At 41.7% G+C, this 18,010-nt stretch overlaps 3 protein-coding genes across 7 annotated transcripts; all 3 read left to right on the top strand.

Moving 5' to 3' along the window:
• Window positions 1-587: 587 nt before the first annotated feature.
• On the top strand, window positions 588-1,736 carry RB195_019074 (uncharacterized protein; the record flags this gene model as incomplete). The annotated part of the gene is made up of 1 exon (XM_064186770.1): window positions 588-1,736. One exon carries the CDS (start codon window positions 588-590, stop codon window positions 1,734-1,736), a length of 1,149 nt encoding a protein of 382 aa, XP_064042651.1.
• A 2,570-nt stretch (window positions 1,737-4,306) lies between these two features.
• Window positions 4,307-9,736, top strand: RB195_019073 (uncharacterized protein; the record flags this gene model as incomplete). 4 transcript variants are annotated; one of them, XM_064186766.1, is made up of 9 exons in its annotated part: window positions 4,307-4,357; window positions 4,427-4,471; window positions 6,206-6,265; window positions 6,330-6,419; window positions 6,478-6,551; window positions 8,971-9,102; window positions 9,165-9,347; window positions 9,494-9,550; window positions 9,643-9,736. In XM_064186766.1, 9 exons carry the CDS (start codon window positions 4,307-4,309, stop codon window positions 9,734-9,736), a joined length of 786 nt encoding a protein of 261 aa, XP_064042647.1. The 4 variants fall into 4 exon arrangements, with proteins under 4 accessions (XP_064042647.1, XP_064042648.1, XP_064042649.1 ...); XM_064186768.1 differs by lacking the exon at window positions 9,643-9,736 and having other exon boundaries at window positions 6,330-6,404; window positions 9,494-9,554; XM_064186767.1 differs by lacking the exon at window positions 9,643-9,736 and having other exon boundaries at window positions 9,494-9,554.
• Window positions 9,737-10,740: 1,004 nt separating this feature from the next.
• Window positions 10,741-17,082, top strand: RB195_019072 (uncharacterized protein; the record flags this gene model as incomplete). 2 transcript variants are annotated; one of them, XM_064186765.1, is made up of 4 exons in its annotated part: window positions 10,741-10,771; window positions 14,378-14,470; window positions 14,526-14,647; window positions 16,951-17,082. In XM_064186765.1, the coding sequence occupies 4 exons, from the start codon at window positions 10,741-10,743 to the stop codon at window positions 17,080-17,082; spliced, it is 378 nt and encodes a 125-aa protein (XP_064042645.1). The 2 variants fall into 2 exon arrangements, with proteins under 2 accessions (XP_064042645.1, XP_064042646.1); XM_064186764.1 differs by lacking the exons at window positions 10,741-10,771; window positions 14,378-14,470 and having other exon boundaries at window positions 14,564-14,647.
• Window positions 17,083-18,010: the final 928 nt, after the last annotated feature.

Genomic DNA, 18,010 nt, shown 5'->3' with positions numbered 1-18,010 from the left:
TTAGTAATAAGGGAGGCGAATTTGTTGTTCTATCTCGTGAACTAGACAAGGCGATCACGAGATAACATCTTGATAATGACAGTCTATATGTCCCATCCTCCGCCAATGAGTTTAGAAAGCAATATCGCCGCCTAAACAGGGTTTGGGTAGAAACGGCTGGAACAGCAGGGCTCCCAAAAAACTTTATTACGCGTCTCAAGAACGACTTACCCGCATGTCCAGTCCTATACACGCTAATCAAAACTCACAAGCTCTCTGAAAATGGCCTCACTTCGAACGATCCACGTGACTTTAAAGTGAAGCCTATCATTAGTGGTATCAGGGGCCCCACTGATAGAATTTCCTGGCTGCTCAACATAATCCTAAATCAGCTGCTCAGATATGTCCCTGCCAACCTCAACAGTTCTAGCAACTTCCTAAAACATCTCCGCAGTACCTCATTTGAGCGTGAATGTGTAGTAGAGACCTTTGACGTTACGTCACTCTATACGAACGTTTCAAACGATGTAGCGATGCAGGCTGTTCACGAACTGCTCACGCAGCGCCAGGCTTCTTTGAACATGTATGGATTCAGCATCAGGCAGATCATGACATTGATAAACGAATGCCTGAATTGCTCTATTTTCCGATGGTCGGGACAGTACTACCGACAACTTAGAGGCCTAGCTATGGGACAAAGGCTGGCACCCACTCTCGCCATTGTTTTCATGGCCAAGATCGAAAAGCCTATAATAGACCGCAAACCACTGCTGTATTATCGTTACATAGATGATTGCTGCGTTGTCTGCTCAACCCAAGCAGAACTAGACGCGTGCTTCAATCTTCTCAATCAGCAGTGTCCGCACATTAAGTTCACAAGGGAGAGACCGATAGACAACTGGTTGGCTTTCCTGAATGTGCACATTTACTTGCGGAATGGGATATGTAAGACTAAGTGGTACCGGAAACCCAGTAGTAAAAACATCTTAATCCACTATCTTTCAGCGCATCCCAGCAAAATGAAAAAATCTGTTATAGGTAACATGTACAGAACGGCGGCAAGAGTCTCATCGAGTAGCCAGGAAAAAGCATGGTCTATAAATGTGGCCCATAAAGTAGCAATGTCCAATGGGTACCCAGCTGGAGATGGTGCTACCCGACAAGCACGGTATCCCTCTCGAAGACCCAACGTAGTGGATGGCCCAGAGAAGATCCCTTTCTGTTTACCTTATATATCTGATGATATGAGCAGAGCAGTACGGGGCTGTCTACGAAAAGCGGGTCTAAGGAATGACGTGAGGGTTGTGGAAATACCTCCAGCAAACCTCAAGGTTCAGCTGGTACGTAACCGTGTGTATGATCGACTCTGCACAACTCCCAGCTGCGTGGTTTGCCCGTATGGCAGAGAGGGTGATTGCATGATATCGGGAGTGGTGTATCGTATCACGTGCAGGTTGTGCGGTGACGATTGTATAGGGGAAACGGGACGCCCATTGTGTATTAGGGTCAAGGAGCATCTAGATGGACTCGCAAAATCAAAAACCTTCATCCCACTTGGAGCACACCGTAGAATATGTCATCCAAACTCCGAAGTAGAGGTAGAAGTTCGTATATTATCCTACGAGTCCGAAATCACAGCACGCAGAACGCTAGAGGCCTTTTGGATAACCGCCAAAAGTCCAAAAATGAACAAGAAGGATGAGTGCATTGCGATCACAAACGAGTTATCCCCGTATCAAGACCTATGCGGGTTTTGATCTACGGGGCGGGCCGTGAGGTCCCTATATAAAACCCTTGTGACTCGTAGTTGTGGTACGTGGTGGTCTGCTGAGTTAACGAGTGTAGCTAATGAGGTAAGTACTAGCCTATGTGTTGCTGTTTGAGTTTGCTTACCGTTTGGGTGCTTTCTGTAGGGTGAAGAGGCGCTTGAGGGGATAGGTCACTAATGGCTTTGAGTTTTCCAGGCTCTGACGAAGGCGATATCGCCGAAACATTAGCCGCTGTTTAATAAAGATCTTCTATTTCCTTCGACAACTTTGGGGTTTGATGCCTAATGCATATTTCTAATTGAAGGCTAATTCAACGAGGGACTCTGGATAAAAATTAATTAAGACAGTCGTGTCATAATATTCTCAAATAAGTTTAACCTATTTAAAAAAAAAACTAACTTTATGAGCGGCAGGTCCGAAATTCATCAGTATTTAATTTCTTTTCAATGAGTGCAATGGGACAGATTTGTTCATTTGTTGGATTCAAGTTCAAGTTTGGATTCAAAGTTGAAATAGACATTAGCGGTTCAGTAGGAATTCCAGGACCCACTGATGGACCAAAGTATTTATTCGTAAATACATAAACCTATTGCAATTTCTGTTGGATGCTGCGAATTTTTTTCGGATAGCAGCACTTCGAGAGGCAGAGAAAGAGAGAGAGGGGGAAAAATACTCGAGCTTCGTTGAAGAAAAAATAACTTCTATGAAGCCGTTAAACAAAGAAAGAAAACTTCTTACTAATCTCTGCAGAAAAGAAGGTATTTTCAGTTGAGGATCGTTTCCAGTTTTTTCTAAACTAATTCATAAACATCGATTTGCTGCACTGATTCACCCCTGAAGAATCCGAATATATATCACGGCGTACAACTAATATCGCTGCAATAGACAACAAATTCGTTTACACGAAAAAAGGTGCGGGAGTATGAATGGTACTAAAGAGTAAAATCAGTATCAGTAATCAATGCTCTCTTTTCGAAAACAGAGTGCGAGATAGAAGAAGAGAAAATCGGACAGAATGAAGGAGTATCACGTGCCTTACACTCCTTATGGAGGATGAGGTGATGGAGCTACGTAAGTATTCCTCCCTATAAATAGAAGTAGCTCATCCAGCTTCTTTTCTGTTCTTCTCCCTTAATTACTTCTGACCTTTATGCTGTCTGTTCATTCAGTTCCATTTCAGCTGTGCGGTGCACACTCAAGCCATCGCCACCGCGCACTCTTGTCTCTTCTTACTTCTCACCACGGAACAGCACATAAGTCATTTTTGCTGTTGAGGAGATATGGGTTGTCATTCAAGGTCTTGGGAACGCTCATCTCTAGCTTACTACGGTCCTAAAAGTGTAGGAATTAGGTGAGGCCCTCTGCTCTTTCGAGGACTTCCGATGAGGAAAGTGCACGCGGCAAGAAAAATCTAGGAGAAACGGAAACAAGCAGAGGCACATGTTATAATTCGAAGTAAGTCATGTTATTCACATATTCACAAATGATTTCAGCTGATTTTTTGTTCGAAACGGAAATGGATCAACCCTTTCAACATTCACCTTCTTCACACCTTCTTATAGTCGGGTAGAAATGACTTGAACTTCGATGAACTTGCGTAATCTACCTGCGTTTCGAAGCGGTGCGGTGAAGCTAGTGGCTCGACGCGGGGTCCTCACCAGCTTCACCCATCTCTGGAGTAGTAGAACCAGCAAAGGTCCCTCCTTAGTTGTAAGTGCTGAGTTCACCACGCCGTTCCGAACACAGACTTCGGAGAGAAAGAAGAGAAATACTCGACGGAATAAAGGAACACTTCATGGATGAAAGGTGGTCTTAGAGTTGAATCGTTTCTCACTTCCTCTTCCCCTCTTTCTCCTTCATTGTTTCTGACTCCTACGTCTGTTGTTAAATCGTCTCCTTTTTTCTATCAGTAGTGAAGAAATGAAGAAAATAAGATAACAGTTATGAATAGATAGATGTAAAGACTGTTTGATACTATATGTTTAGTCGAGAAACAATAATAAAACAAAAAAATATCGCGTTCAATAATCGACCTTGCAAATGTGGGATGAAGAAATATTTGTCCTTACTTATTAAACCAGTAAAGCTACTGAATTCATGGTCAAGGATCACAGCGCACGCACCATCATTACTTCTTCCTCAAGAACTCTCCTTATATTATCTTCATTGTGCACGGCTCTTGTAACTACAACTAGAGTATGTAATCGATGGACCACCTTTCCAACTCGGTCTCAAACGTTCGTAAGTATAACCTTTCGCTAAGTCGAGTCACCAAAATTTCATCTTTGAAATATGCTTGGAGAGTAGATTATACATTTTTTTCAGAAAAGTTTAAGACTACTAAAGGTGAAACCAGTTGGTAACAATTTTGCTTATTTGGCCGGTTGAAAACTTGTTGAAAATTTGAAAAGGAATGAGTTTTGAATTGAACTTGAACTCGTTAAGACAAATAAGAAGCCAATCAATGCTAAACACTTATGATCAGATTATGATTAGTTCATGTTTGTATTTTGACAGTCTTATTTTCATAGCTCTGTTCGGTTAAGTGGTTGGCGTGGATGTGCGATGCTTTAGCGGAATTAGGGGAAGAAGGAAACGAAGACTATGTGGTTGGTAGTCTCTCTGAGTGCCTTCATTTCTATACCAACGATTTCACAAGAGAGCAGACTCTTTCTTAGGTTTGCAACTGCATGCACAGTTTCATCGCATGTCTCGCTTTCCAGGTGCGCGATTTGTTACATTTCATCAAATCGGCGCTTACATTACCTTGCGCAAGAGATAAGGATTAAGATGAAATCTGTTCGGATGTAATGGTGTACAGTCTGGACAAAACAACGAAAGTGGTTTACGGTGTAGTATATCGCGGATTCATGGGCTGATGTAGTGTAGCAGTTAGAGGTTCCGTTTCCTGCGATCAGGGGTTTGAGTCCGCCCTAGTGCTCACCAAACCTTTCATCCCTCCGGGATCGACAGATTAGTAGCAGACTTGTCCGGGAGGATAAAAACACTGACTTGACACATGGGCTAGCCCCTGCAAGTCATTGTATAGGCCAGTTACACGTTCGTGAACATCAGGCGATTCTGAATTGGAGTGAACGTATTGGTGCATCCCGATTAACGCCGGACACTTTATCCTTTATCCTTTATATAGCGTTCCCATCTGCTTGCAATCCTTTGCTTATCATTACAGCAGCGCCAATGCATAGCTTTCAACCCGTGGACGAAGTTAAGTTATGATCCCAACGCGCAAACTTCAAATTTAGATTCGCCAGCAACACGTAGTGAAACGCAGCGGTGTGTCTTCGTAATGAGATAGTCCGCCTTCTCTAAGGAATGATAACGGAAGATATTCGGAAGTTCTGCTGAATTGTTCCTGAAACCGTGCCTTTTTATATTCCTGTCCAGGGTTCCTCCTGTGTTGCTATCCTCCTGTTTTTATGCGCAGATCTTGTGGAGAGCAAATTTTGCGTATTTCCGTATCTTCCCGTCATGTTAGTACGTTTTCGTTTGAATCTAGACAGCTGTAACCTTGTTCTGCCTGACACTACGATGTAAGTAGTGTTTGGGAGTCAGTAGAGGATTCCTTCTTATTGCTGTTAGAGAGAATGCTAGCAGGGTACCTTCAATTTAATATCTCAGGTGAACTCGTGAGTGGTTAACCAAATCCTACCCAAATTGGACATAGCAATGTTTATTTGCTGGAGGTGACTCGAAACCTCCTTGCCACTTGAGATCAGTCTTTTATCCTTCGATTGAAGTATTACGAAGGTCAAGTGGAATCCAATGCCAAAAAACTGGGTTCATAAGTGAACCCTAGACCCTAGAGATAGGCACGCTGATGTCTCTGTTTAGACCAACAAAACGTGAGAATCTGGAGGAATTTACGAAGGATATTGTAGGTGGCGGAACGGGTGATTCTAGGTATTAGGAACCAGGAGCGCACTCTTGGCGAACAACATCCAAGATATCAAAAAAAGGAACTCTTGAACCTACCACTCTTTTCTTACGAGCATTTGGTTCGAGCTTCCTATTCTAACTAATGCGCGGATCAAAAGCAAAAGAATACCAGGAATCGATCCAGCGAGAAGAAGTTGCCACTCTTTCTAATAAAATAAATTTATCCAAAGATACGTATTGGAGGAAGAATTATAGAAAATCCGACATCAACTTCAAACTTATTTGTGCAAAAGTAGTGCCAAAAATTCCACTACGAATCGTACTTCGAAGTGAGACCCACATATCTCCTTATCAGCTGCAAGAGAGTGCAGTTCACTAGTAGTTTCAGCGTTGAAACATATAAGAGAATGTAGATCGCCGCCATTTATCATATTCAAAATATCACAGCTCCCAGTTTTTTATGCAAAAGGCTCTAACGATTAGCGATAGTTGTTAATTGCGTTGGCATTTGCTATTCTGCACTGATTTTTTTTCTCAGAAGTGTTTTGTTGATTTTTCAGGTGTTCGATTTTTTCGGTGTTGGTATAGCACTCGTAGCATATGGCGCATTGAATTACTTCGTTAGTTTCTCGAAAATCTGTCAATTTACCGGTTTTCGCTTCTTTTGCACTCTTAAATTTTTAGCAGGAGACTTCCTTATACACTACACTACCGTTTGTCGTCCTTTTATTTTTCGCTGCTGCTTTGCCTTTAGGAGTTGTAGGTCTCCTTTATGTAAGATGTTGATTTCTACAGAAAAAGGAGTGTTGTGTAAAAATATGATTTGTTCTAGCAGCGTCCGAATTTGCTTGTAGTTTACAACACGAGATTGTCTATAGTTGTACTATGGTCGTTGGCGTGGATGACGTGAGTTGCTTTTCCTTATTTCCTCTATTTTGATGTAATCGAGTTTAGTATTATGGCACTAGTGAAAAGAAAGAAATTAGAAGTTCGTTGCAGTTTCGGACTTTGTAGGAGGATTCGCCGCGATCGTGACGGCACTCACTTTTATGCATAGTCGATCTCAGTTATATGAGGTGTTGGATGTACTTTCAGCAGACGTATTAGTAGTTTTCTTTGATTTTATGTCTCATCCTAGCCCGTCTTCATAGGTAGTGGAATTATAACATGACTATTTCAAGTAGCCTTTATCCTTGTCAGAACTCGAAGGTACTCAGAGTCGCAATGATGTTGAATGGACTTGAGAGATTATGAAATTTAAAGGAGTTTTCCGCGGAAAATTACTCTAGCAACAATTGTAAAAATGCTACACATTTGTATGTACGTATTTGGCTACTGTATTTTCCTTGATAAAAAATGTTTTTTAAAGGAGAAGAAGATATGCAAATCGAGTAGTAGTTAAAGCATGAAGAATTCGAATGAACAGAGCAGAAGTGCTAGCTGGTATTTCACTCCTGCTCGAATTTCCAGTTGCCATTTATTTGTTAGAATTTCTCATCATCGCCCTACTCGAATTTTTGAAAAGTAATTGCAAAAAAACAGAAAATTACTACCAGGCATCCTCCATTGATCTGCACGGAAGAATATACGCAGTATTGAAATTAGTTTGTAAAAAAACACCATGCGGCACAAAAAACGATTTTTAGTTGTAGTAGGCTTTAATTACATTCAGACATGTGCGCATTCCATCTTCAGGTCATGATATAAAAACTTCCGGCAAATAAGGACTACAATAGATGCTTATTGAAGTGAAATGATTCGAAATCAATACTCTGCTGGTTTTATATTCGAAATAGTGACCAAGAAAGAAAAAAATGAAGACTGGTATAATTTTTTGAAATTTTTTGATCTGAATTTTCCTGTTCTTCGCAGCTATAGCTATTGCGTGCAGCAATAGCCGCGAAGAACACGAAATTTGGAAGATGGAAAATTTTTGAATGCGAATAACTCACACAAATTTTGCGTTTTTGTGGGTCTCCGGTTTTTTTTAGCCGCAGGAAGGTTTTATGGAACACCCATATTCTATTATGTTTTTCAACCTTAATCAGTTCACCAACAGGGAAACTGCCAGCTCCAAAGCTGTTTTTCCTAATTTTAGAGATCTGTCTACAGCAGGAGCAATTTAAACCTAGATTTGTTTTTGTAAAGATATGATAAATGTGCCCTTTTAATCTAATGCCATCTGTGCAGCTAAACGCTTCTTGCGTATTAATAGAGTCATTCAGTGTAAACACTTTTTTTTCGTAAGCTCTTTGCAAGCGCAAAGGGAGTGATTGCGCAGTTCATTTTGAGTATTTTAAAATTTGTTGATAGCGATGGAATGGTCGAAACGATAGAAACTATCAAAATAAGAGCAACTAATATACGCTATCGACGTTGGGGCCGTTGCGGTAATTTTGGAGCTTTACGTCAGTATTGACAGACTCTAGATATCTTAGAACTCGAGTACACGAAAGAGTGAAGTTTTCATACCATGCACTTGATGAATATGTAAGTATTTACATAGCGCTCATTTCATCCGCTTCTTCGCCAACATTTTATACGCTTCGCGCATCAAATGCGCTTTAGGTGCGATAAAGTGTGAATCAGTCGCTATGAGTCTGCATTGAACTATTGAACGACCTACCACAAATCCTACGTCGTGAGGAAATCCGCGGGAGAAGTTAGGGGTGGGGCTTGCAGTATCCGGGGTGTTTCCGCTCATCTTCGTAAAAAACGGCGTGGAAGACGCGACGATTTCAGTTGCAACGCGTTACCTTGGTGGATGCGCCGCTTCCACGTGCGAGCGGTCGAAGATAAGTGAGGTCTCCTCACCAGCCCATTCATGTAAAACCAATGAATAGGCTAATGGTAGGACCGGAACGTGTACATAGAGAAGAGTTCCAAAGTACCACGTAAGAACTAAATCGGTTGCCACGCCGTCTTTACGACAGCCAGGGAGGAGTGGGCGAAACCACCCCGGATCCCTCATTCTCCAACCCCATCTCTAGATCTTTTCCCGTAGATTGCTTCACCAGGCAAATTCGTGGTATGCTGCCTTTAAACAAAACTAATAAATATCGCCTTCAGAAACCGATTGACGTGCAGATTCGACAACGTAGGCGAAAATGGTGAGAGTTGTGAAGAAAAAGGAAAAGAAAACATAGCTTAATGTTTTTTTTTTCTGGAGTTACAAAGGAACTTGCTAATTTTTCCTTCCACGTATTACACAATAATAGCGGTGAGGAGATGGGGTTCACTTCCGGATTTAACATAAATAAGCTGAAAGGGGAGTGCGTGGTGTTTCTCGATAAACCTTTGCCGATTCAATAATTTCTTCTTTTAGCTTTTCTTTGTTGTCAAAGGAAGGCATCCTCGGTTTCGCAGTTTCTCTTTTTTGGTTTCTGGCCGCTCTATGCTACTTCTGGGGCCTTTTTGTCACAAGTAAAGCGCTTAACTATGTGACTACTCATTATAGGTATTAAATTTGCCTGCTGCTCTTTTGACAGCACGTCGCTGAATGTTTGGTTCTGTAATCAGGGGCTACGATGATGTTGATCCTGAGCGAGTGCAGTTCATTGAGCAAATGCTTCGAGATATGATTGACGAAATCAAACAGAAAGAGCTTGACATTGCCGCTGGATTGATTCCGAAAGATGGATTAAGTGGAGACGTTGCACCTCCCGTTCCCAAACAAGAAGTTTCCGCGAAAGAGGTCGAAAGGTTTGTCAGCGTCTTCAAGCTCCACAAATCTTCAGTAATGTTGTAAGTCTCAGCCCACTTTGTACATCTTTTTCGGAAAAAAAATTGGTGTCAAAAGCGCTCACTCATACATTAGTAACCAGAAGTACAGAAGGAGAAATTTACAGGAACGTGAAATTCGATGAATCTAATGATCGAGTAGCGCCTGTCGCAAAGGTTACACAGTAAGAATTGGAAGTTGATGAAGAAGGTCATTAAGCGTAGTTCTGCCTACTGGTTTGTGGTATAGCAAGTGATCAAATTCGTTTTTGTTCAGGTCCAAGTTCCATATTTCATGGCAATTACATTACCAATACATTCAATGTAAATTAATCGAATGTCTTCGCTCGATATCTTCAAATAAAAATTAGAATAATTTGCTCTTACTATTTCATTAACATGCTGTACATTGCTTCGGGGAACCCCATGCACTTGAGCCAAACGTCAACTCAACAACTTAACCTCTTAATTATATACAAATATATATATATATATATATATATATATATATATATATATATATATATATATATATATATATATATATATATACCGTCTGAACGTCCTGCTAAAGCCGGACTTCAGACTTTTTGTGGTGTTCGCTTCGCTTCCCTTCACTGATCAAATCAATATTAGTGCCCTTTTCCGTGAAATTAGACTTGTGTAATTCTAGCAATCTTTTTCCATCTTTATTATGAACAAAGGAGAGAGGTTTCATAGTTTTCTTTCTGAACTATTTTCGCTACTATTTAAGCTATTTGCATGCATTTTCCACTTTCTGAGGAAGGAATGCCACCAACTTGAGGCGAACAAAAAAGGAAATGGACATGCTGGGAAGTCATAAAGGTGAAAAACAACGCTCTCAGTGACCACGGCAATGAAACGGCTGCAACCATCTATCTTTTGCGTCATGCACACGAAGTTATTGCGCACCAATCTGACGCCGGTGGACCCGTCGCATCCCCCTTTTCGAATTTCGTGACTCACACACACACAGACACACACACACTCGCGCACGCACACGCGCGCACGCACGCACGCACGCACGCACAGGCGATCCCTGTGACATTGGGTTGATGCGTCAGAAAGCGTCCTTAAAGTCAGTTAGCTGGACGTTCAGACTGATTGTAGATAAAATGATTCCCAAAGAACAGTATGTTAGGATAGATCATTTTAGTCTGATTTGTGATCTTCCTTTCACTACGGAACCATGGTTAACTAACCTGTTCGCTGTTAACACTACATTCCTTCGCTGTCCTTGTCTTTTAATCCGGACGCCCTTTAGCTCACTATCACACCTTTTGCTCTTCAGACGTGGAGAAACACAGTCATGCTGCACCACTCTGTATTCCTTCTGTTTCTTTCTGGAATTATTATGACTGGTGCTGTACCTCTCCGAAAAAGAGGTGGCTGAGTTTTCTTCCCGATAATCAATTAAACTTGTTTTCCATTAAAGCTTTGTTGTCGTCCATTAAATTAAATTAAATTAAATTTTCTATTGAAGCTTTGTTATTAATTATCAAGAGAGACCTGCACATTTTTTTGTTACCCATTGCCTGTACCTAATTTCCTGAAATTAGGCCATGTAGTTTTTTTCAATGGATGGGATTGTCAAGGGTTATCTGAATTAAGCTGCATAGAACGAGATGCCCAAAGGGAGGGGAAGCAGGGTCTACTTTCTTTGACTCGACTTTGAAAACTCTCGTTCACAGTTGTCCCCCGACGACGTCGCTACGCTATTATAGTTTGCTCTTACAGCAAGAGAAAAAGAAGATATTTCATCAAAGAAACAGGTTTCATTTTCATTTCATTTTATTGGTCACGTACTGTCGCATGCGCGAGAAAATGCAGGAACGGTTTTGAAAATATATCAAAATGTAGGCGTTTCTGTGGGATTACTAACTACAGTGTAATAACAATTTACTGAGTCACCTAACGCAGTTCATCTCCTGAATTTTTGAGAACATGTGTATTTCTAATCAGCACGAAACGTCACCTCCGGTGTTTATATTATACTTTCAACAGCGGATGTAAATTCTAGACAATGGCCAGAACAATCGTATGCCCATTCTTTTTTTTCAGAGCTTCCTTTTGCTTCGAAAAAAAAGTGATCGAAATTTTTGAAGTGGTATACACGAGTCTCGTTTTCTAGAATCCTTGCATGATGCTATTGCTTTTTAAAGACGTGAATAAGATTCTATTTAATGTGCTGTTCTTACATCTCTTGATCTGAAGGTGTGCTGAGTGGTGTTGTTAGATCCACGTGACCGAAGATAATTCAACAGTTTCAGTTGCGATTTTCATATCTCAGGGCATGAAAACTAGAGAAAACAGTGGTCGATAGAATGATCGATATCGAAACCTCGACAACTCGTCAAGCGGAGTGCTGATAAGGGAACCTTGACTTTTCAGCATCGTTGGCGACGGCTGATCTGTAATAGTATAAATGTAGACATAGAAGATGGAAATTACTTCACCATTGATCGTGATAATTACACGCATAACCCCAACAAAATTTGCGGCAGGAAACACCACTACCAGCAATTTTCAAAATATTTGAGCAACACTTTCTTGCCTCCAGTATCTACCACTCTAATGCAGTTTCGAAATAGCAAGTGCTCTTGAACACAATCATGAGAAGATTCCCTCCACATTCATTTGGAGCATAGGCAAAAGAAGTACTTTTTTTTACTTAATAACCTGACACGATCTTTGCCGAGATGTGCCATCCTTGAAAAGCCCTGCCTAATCTTGTCAGCCTTCTGCAAGAGTTTGCACAGAATCAGTCCATTCGTCGCTATTCCATATTAACCTAATGTCTCGTCTGAACTGCCGAGTATCCTTAGGTCCTTTTTCACCAACTAAACGTAGAAATGCCGTTTTTGGCCAGGTAGCATGTTACACCTTGAATCCGACAAACTCCTCAGAACTTACTGAACTAAGCGATGTGCTGGTCTCCTTAATATATAAACAAAGGAGCGAAGACGATGTTCTGTAGCCATTTTCGATGGCGGTGCAAGATGTTGATATCTCTTCCGCACAGTACATCTTCGGTGTAAAAATCTATGTGGCAAAATCAGTGTGGTATGTCCTAGGCCAAAAGTAGTCAAACATCCATCTAGGCTGTTCCTTCTCGTGCAATCAAGCCTCTACGCCACCGTAGACCGTGCTGCCCAAGTCTCCAATCCGTACCTCATGATGGGGCGAACTGCGGATAAGCTGACTCGCAGCTTGACTTCGTTGATGATGGGGGCGGCTACAGGCATTTCGTTGAGGAGTTAGAAACAGAAATAGCCTTGGCGCATCTTTGCTTAATATCTTTCTCGTAGCTGCCGTTATTTTTCAGCATACAGCACAGACAATAGAACTCATCGACGAGTTCGACGTAGTTCGTAGACGTAGTCCATAAGTTGTAGACGGCTTCGATAAAGGTTGACAACAGTTCAAGTTTCGTACAACAATGGAGAACATACTCTTAATTACTTTTTTAAAGCATTTTTTGTTTTCGAGAAAACATAAAAGAATCTTTACTCAACTCACGACAATTCGGTTCCGGTGTATGATCCGCTTTTGACGTCAAAATTCCATGTTTTGTCTTAAGAAGCCAGACGGTTAGAGGTGTTTTCGAGCATCGCTCATTCTCTAAACGCATCAATCTCAGCGAAGAGGGCCTTGCCGTCTGGAGTATGTGCAAAGGAAAAGAAATGGTGTCGAAACTGCTCCATTTCATCCTCTTAACACTACACTTTAGTGTTTGCAAAAATACAGGAGTTAATGAAGCTGATGGTGCTAAGACAATGTCGATCGGACACTTAAAGACTGTTGTTCGCATGATCTCTGCGATGGCGAAGTTGAAGGGTTCTGCCAATTGCCCCTTGTCTTACTCCAGTTACCATATCAAATGTTGTAGTACATGCAGCTGGTGTTCCAACTGCCGCATTTATTACACCGTTTGATATGGTAACTGGATACTCGTCCGTTGATCAATGTCATTAAGCAAGCGAATGAACGTTGCTGATACTCCATCGTGGCGGCCTTTGAGAAGTCGGCCTTGATGAGGAGAGTCGAAAGCGGTCTCAAAGTCCAGAACGGCTAATTGCATAGGCATTCAATACCGCTGCCAGATTTCAATCACTCTTCTAACGATGAACACATGCCAGCTTGCTCGTTGCGCATTGTTTCTTCGTGATGCTTGATAAGTCGATCCAAGATAATCGGTTGCAAACCTCTGTGCATAACACGTAACAACGATTCGGATATGATCCTTAGGGTTCATGACGAATAACTTCTCGTGGAAGGAAATTATGGTAGCGTGTCTCCACTAGTCACGTATCCTTTACCAAACCAACAACGACATTTTGCGACGCGGGTCTTCTTAAGCTTCACACGTCTTTTACACAATAGGCAAACACCAGCAAGTCCAACGTCTTTATGTCTCGTGTAGAAGCGCCTCCAACATGGGAAATTAAACCATAAAAACATTAAAATAAGATCGAATAACACAAGGGACTTTGAAGCGAGATCTATACAAGTACGATTAAAGGACATAGTACCAGAGGAAATATTAGTGCACTAAGTATTCAATGAGCGTAATCATGAATAAGCAAATATACTTACATTGACATAAGAAGCTAAAGGTGTGCAGAGTAAACATGGATGAAATGATGGTGCGAATTAAGGTGCTGGTTGATAGCGCGCTTACAGCTGGCTATGACACCCTGGCTAAAGCTAATTTTTTGTAGTTTAATCGCATGAGGACAGCGATACTTTCGTCGATCCATAATAAGCGGATGATCTTTGTCATCTCACGAATCCCAGACGGAGGAAAATATTCCAGCATACAAAAAACGGTTTAATAGATGTTACTGAAGGTACCCAACCTCTGCTGAACAGGATAATATCATATTCACAATGTAACACTTATTTCTCTTATGTGTCGTGTGCATAAAGCAGGTCCAAGAAAGTTGTCCACAACCATGCACAAAACATAGGAATCATCCGCTAGATTTCAGCGAAGGCATCGTTTTCTGCTCAGACAACACACGATTTTGTGGAAGGTGTCAATACGAATGACATTAGAGATCACTTTCACACAGAGAGTCCAGGTCGTTTTCAATGTTTGCCAACGTAAAAGATAACAACGGCTGAAACATTTTCCAGAATCCACGACTTTGTGGCCGCAAGGAGAATACTGTATTATGCCTAAGAACTCGAGGTGTCCGGATGAATTTCGCATGGATTTTGTGTCACTCGCCGTTCCAGTCACTTTTGGACCAATGGAGGTGTGTGTACACTCGGATCAAAGCGAAATGAAGCACGGTGGAGTCGCGTAGAGGGGTGCGCTCGACGCGGCGCGGCGGAGAAAGCGGTTGGAATCGAAGTGAGACCATCGCAAAGTACAGTGAAGAATGGTGGTAACAAAGGTGCTCCTTCGATCCGAACCGCTACGCTGCACCGCATCGCTTTGAGCGCAGCCGCTGACGTAATTGCACCGTGCTTCATGTCGTTTTGACCCTACTATACGATCTTCATGGCCAGCACTCTGACTAAAGGCTCATAACGCGTGTAAACAAATCAAAGCATAATATTTTTAAATTACGAGCTGTTTGATGAAGAAGATCGAAGATCTCTCCAAACCAAAACAAAGGAACTCTTTTGTGCATTTTAGTGATTCTTTTATGATACAAGAAAATATTAATTTGTAGAAGCAAAACACCGATTCCTACTGAGCGCTTCTCGTGTTTGTATGTACTTTATAAATGCAGTGAAGAACATGTGTAAACTTTATCATAAGAAACTACTTAAAACGCGATGGAAAGATTTTATTCGATTCAGTTGACTGGAAATTGGGGAGCGGATGGAATACTGCCGCGAAGAGCGATTAAACACATACTGGGGACCCTCTAATCTCTATGAAAAGAACAACTGAAAAAGCCGTGAAGAACCGCAACATATTTGTTGCAACCAAAACTTTTGGCTAGTCCTTTGTATAGTTGGTCAAAACGACATGAAGCACGGACCGTTGCGTAAGCGGTCGCACTCGGAAGCGGTGAGGTGGAGACAGCGGTTGGAATCGAGGTGGGCCATGCGAACTGCAGAGGTGGTTGGCGGGAGCAAGGATCCTTACGATCCCAACCGCTACGCTCCACCGCTCCGCTTCGAGCGCAGCCGCTTGCGCAAATGTCCGTGCTTCATGTCGTTTTGACCCGACTACATGTCTTCCTGGTGTCTCTTCATGTGATAACTGAGGCCTCTGTAAGTTAGTATAATCTAGTTAAGACTACCTGACGTGCAGTTGACGTAAGTGGTGTGGTGAAGGCTAGGGTTGCAATCTTTGTGTGGCTCTCGATAACTCCATTCACTTCTGGTGTTCGAATGGATCTACCTATGGTCCCACATCGATCGCAACCTTTTGCTTCACCGCGCCGCTTCGACCGCAGTCGCTCATGCTGCCGGCAAAGTCGGTAAAACAAGTGGGCATTGATGAGCATCTATTCTGATAGATGCTCATCCATTGATGAGCATCTATCAGATGACCTGGCAGCACTCGCAAAAAGACGGGTTTGCAGCTGAACGTAAATACCGCAACGAAAGGTGGTGGGGCAGAGAGCTATGGATAGTACTACCTTCCTGCTATTCGTACTCGATTATCCAAAGACTGAAATTAAACGTTGTTTCGCCTTTTTCACTGACGACGGTTCTCAAGTGCACGTGCGCATCTTTGGCCGGCGCTGTTCCGACGCTACGGCCTTATGAAAATACAGCAAGCTTCAAGTCACTTTAGTGCGACTGTAGCCTTCGTATCTGAGGTCAAAACTACTCGACGTGTTGACAATGAAGAGAACTTGGAACGCAAATCAGAGGCATTGCAGATTCTGAAAGGACCGTTTTCTGAAAGGATCGCATCAACATTCCTATAAATGGCGGCCCACGTTCTTCAACCCTCTATAATAGTTGATGGACAGCCATCAAAATGAAAAAGAAACAAAAAAAAAACTATTAAAATTAATAAAATCTTCTTATTGGCACACATACAATTAGATTTCCATCTTTTCTTTCACTTGTTATCTTCATAAACTACGTAGTGAACGAAGCAACCTACGTGAGTTAAAGAGATTGCCTAAACTAGAAGACTTTTATATCATAGTCAGTGGGAACGACGTGAAACCCAATTACAACAAAAAAAATACCAATCTATAATAATTGAGGGTACGAAAACATGGCAAACAATTTAGGACTATACAGCAAAGAAAATACGAATATATAATAAATACTTCACAAAACGAGGGACAGCAATAATTTGTTCGAGCACGCATCATATTTTCACACATCGCACATATTTCCTTTTCAGTTTTGCGCTCGTCTAGTGAAGGAAAAAAAGGTTAGTCTGACCTGTCTTCCTATTCCTATCTGACCTATCTTCCTGATCGCAGTTGCTTGTTAAAGCACTTTTAGCTAGTTTTGCTAATCAAGGTTTCTGTTTATAAACACTATGAGATGGAAATAATCATTGAATTAAATAGTAAAAGTACACAGAACTAAATCAGTTGAACATGAACATTCAGCGTTTTGTTCTTCTTTTCAGAAATATAGCAACGGCAAAAACGAGATCCCTTATATTCGTCTCGGCCGAACTGGAGGTTTCGATCTTGATCTCAGAGAATACGACCAGGCATATGTCTTGCGTCTTATCACATGTTGCAAAGTTTCAAAATAGTTTGGGGGAAGATTCTGTATACGTCCCAATGTTTATACTTTTAATTGTGCAGATTTTGTTTTGTCTGGAAATATGCACTCACAAAACCCAAAGAGCTTTTAGTTAATAAATCCCGTTTTCAGTTAGTTGTGCCATGGTTTCCTCTTTTCTTATTCAACCTGCTTCTAATAAACATTTTCTCCCTTTGCATTGAGTCGGTTTCTAACGACTTCACATCTAACGTCCTACCTATGTTCAATTTACGCAGTCTCTGTCGGATGTCATGGCGAGCCTACAGAACTAGAACGGAACAGGAGCTGTCTGACATTCGTATTCAACAGCCACTTCATGCTATTTGCTGAGACGACACGTACAACGCGAGGAGATTGACCTCAGACTTATCCGTTCCGTTGCGTTCTCATGTTGATCAATTCAATTCGGTGAGAACTCCTACTTTAACGGGACTCTAATGCATTGGCTACCAATTTGGAATCCTCGGCAATATAACTGACTTAGCACATTTGAAATCCAGTTTCCACTGTTTCTGAGGATTTGTCCTTAAAGAACCAGCTCAGAAATTGGCGAAACAGCAATATTTCACCTACAAGCGCAATTTTCTTCTGTCGCAGATTGGAGACTGACGACGCTCTCTTCTCCTTGAACGCAATTGATCTGTTTGTTGACTCTTGTAATCTGTAGAGTCCACGCTGACAGCAGGCCAGATTATAGGTCGATTTTGCTTGAAGCTTGCTGAGCTTATTGTCTCCGGCGGCTTCTTCCAGTTCTTTTGTTTCTATTTGGGCCGTCCATTCAGCGTACATCAGTCAATTAAAAAATCAGTTTTAGCCAGGTCAACCTTCTCTTCACATTAGCTACTTTTCGTACGAACTTCTGACAGGTCCCATTGGGCACACCCTTTTCGTTTGCGGAACTCCGTAGCATCTCAGAT

Source organism: Necator americanus, chromosome II (assembly GCF_031761385.1).
Source record: "Necator americanus strain Aroian chromosome II, whole genome shotgun sequence".
NCBI lineage: Eukaryota > Metazoa > Nematoda > Chromadorea > Rhabditida > Ancylostomatidae > Necator > Necator americanus.
This window is presented reverse-complemented; position numbering and strand designations above follow the sequence as displayed.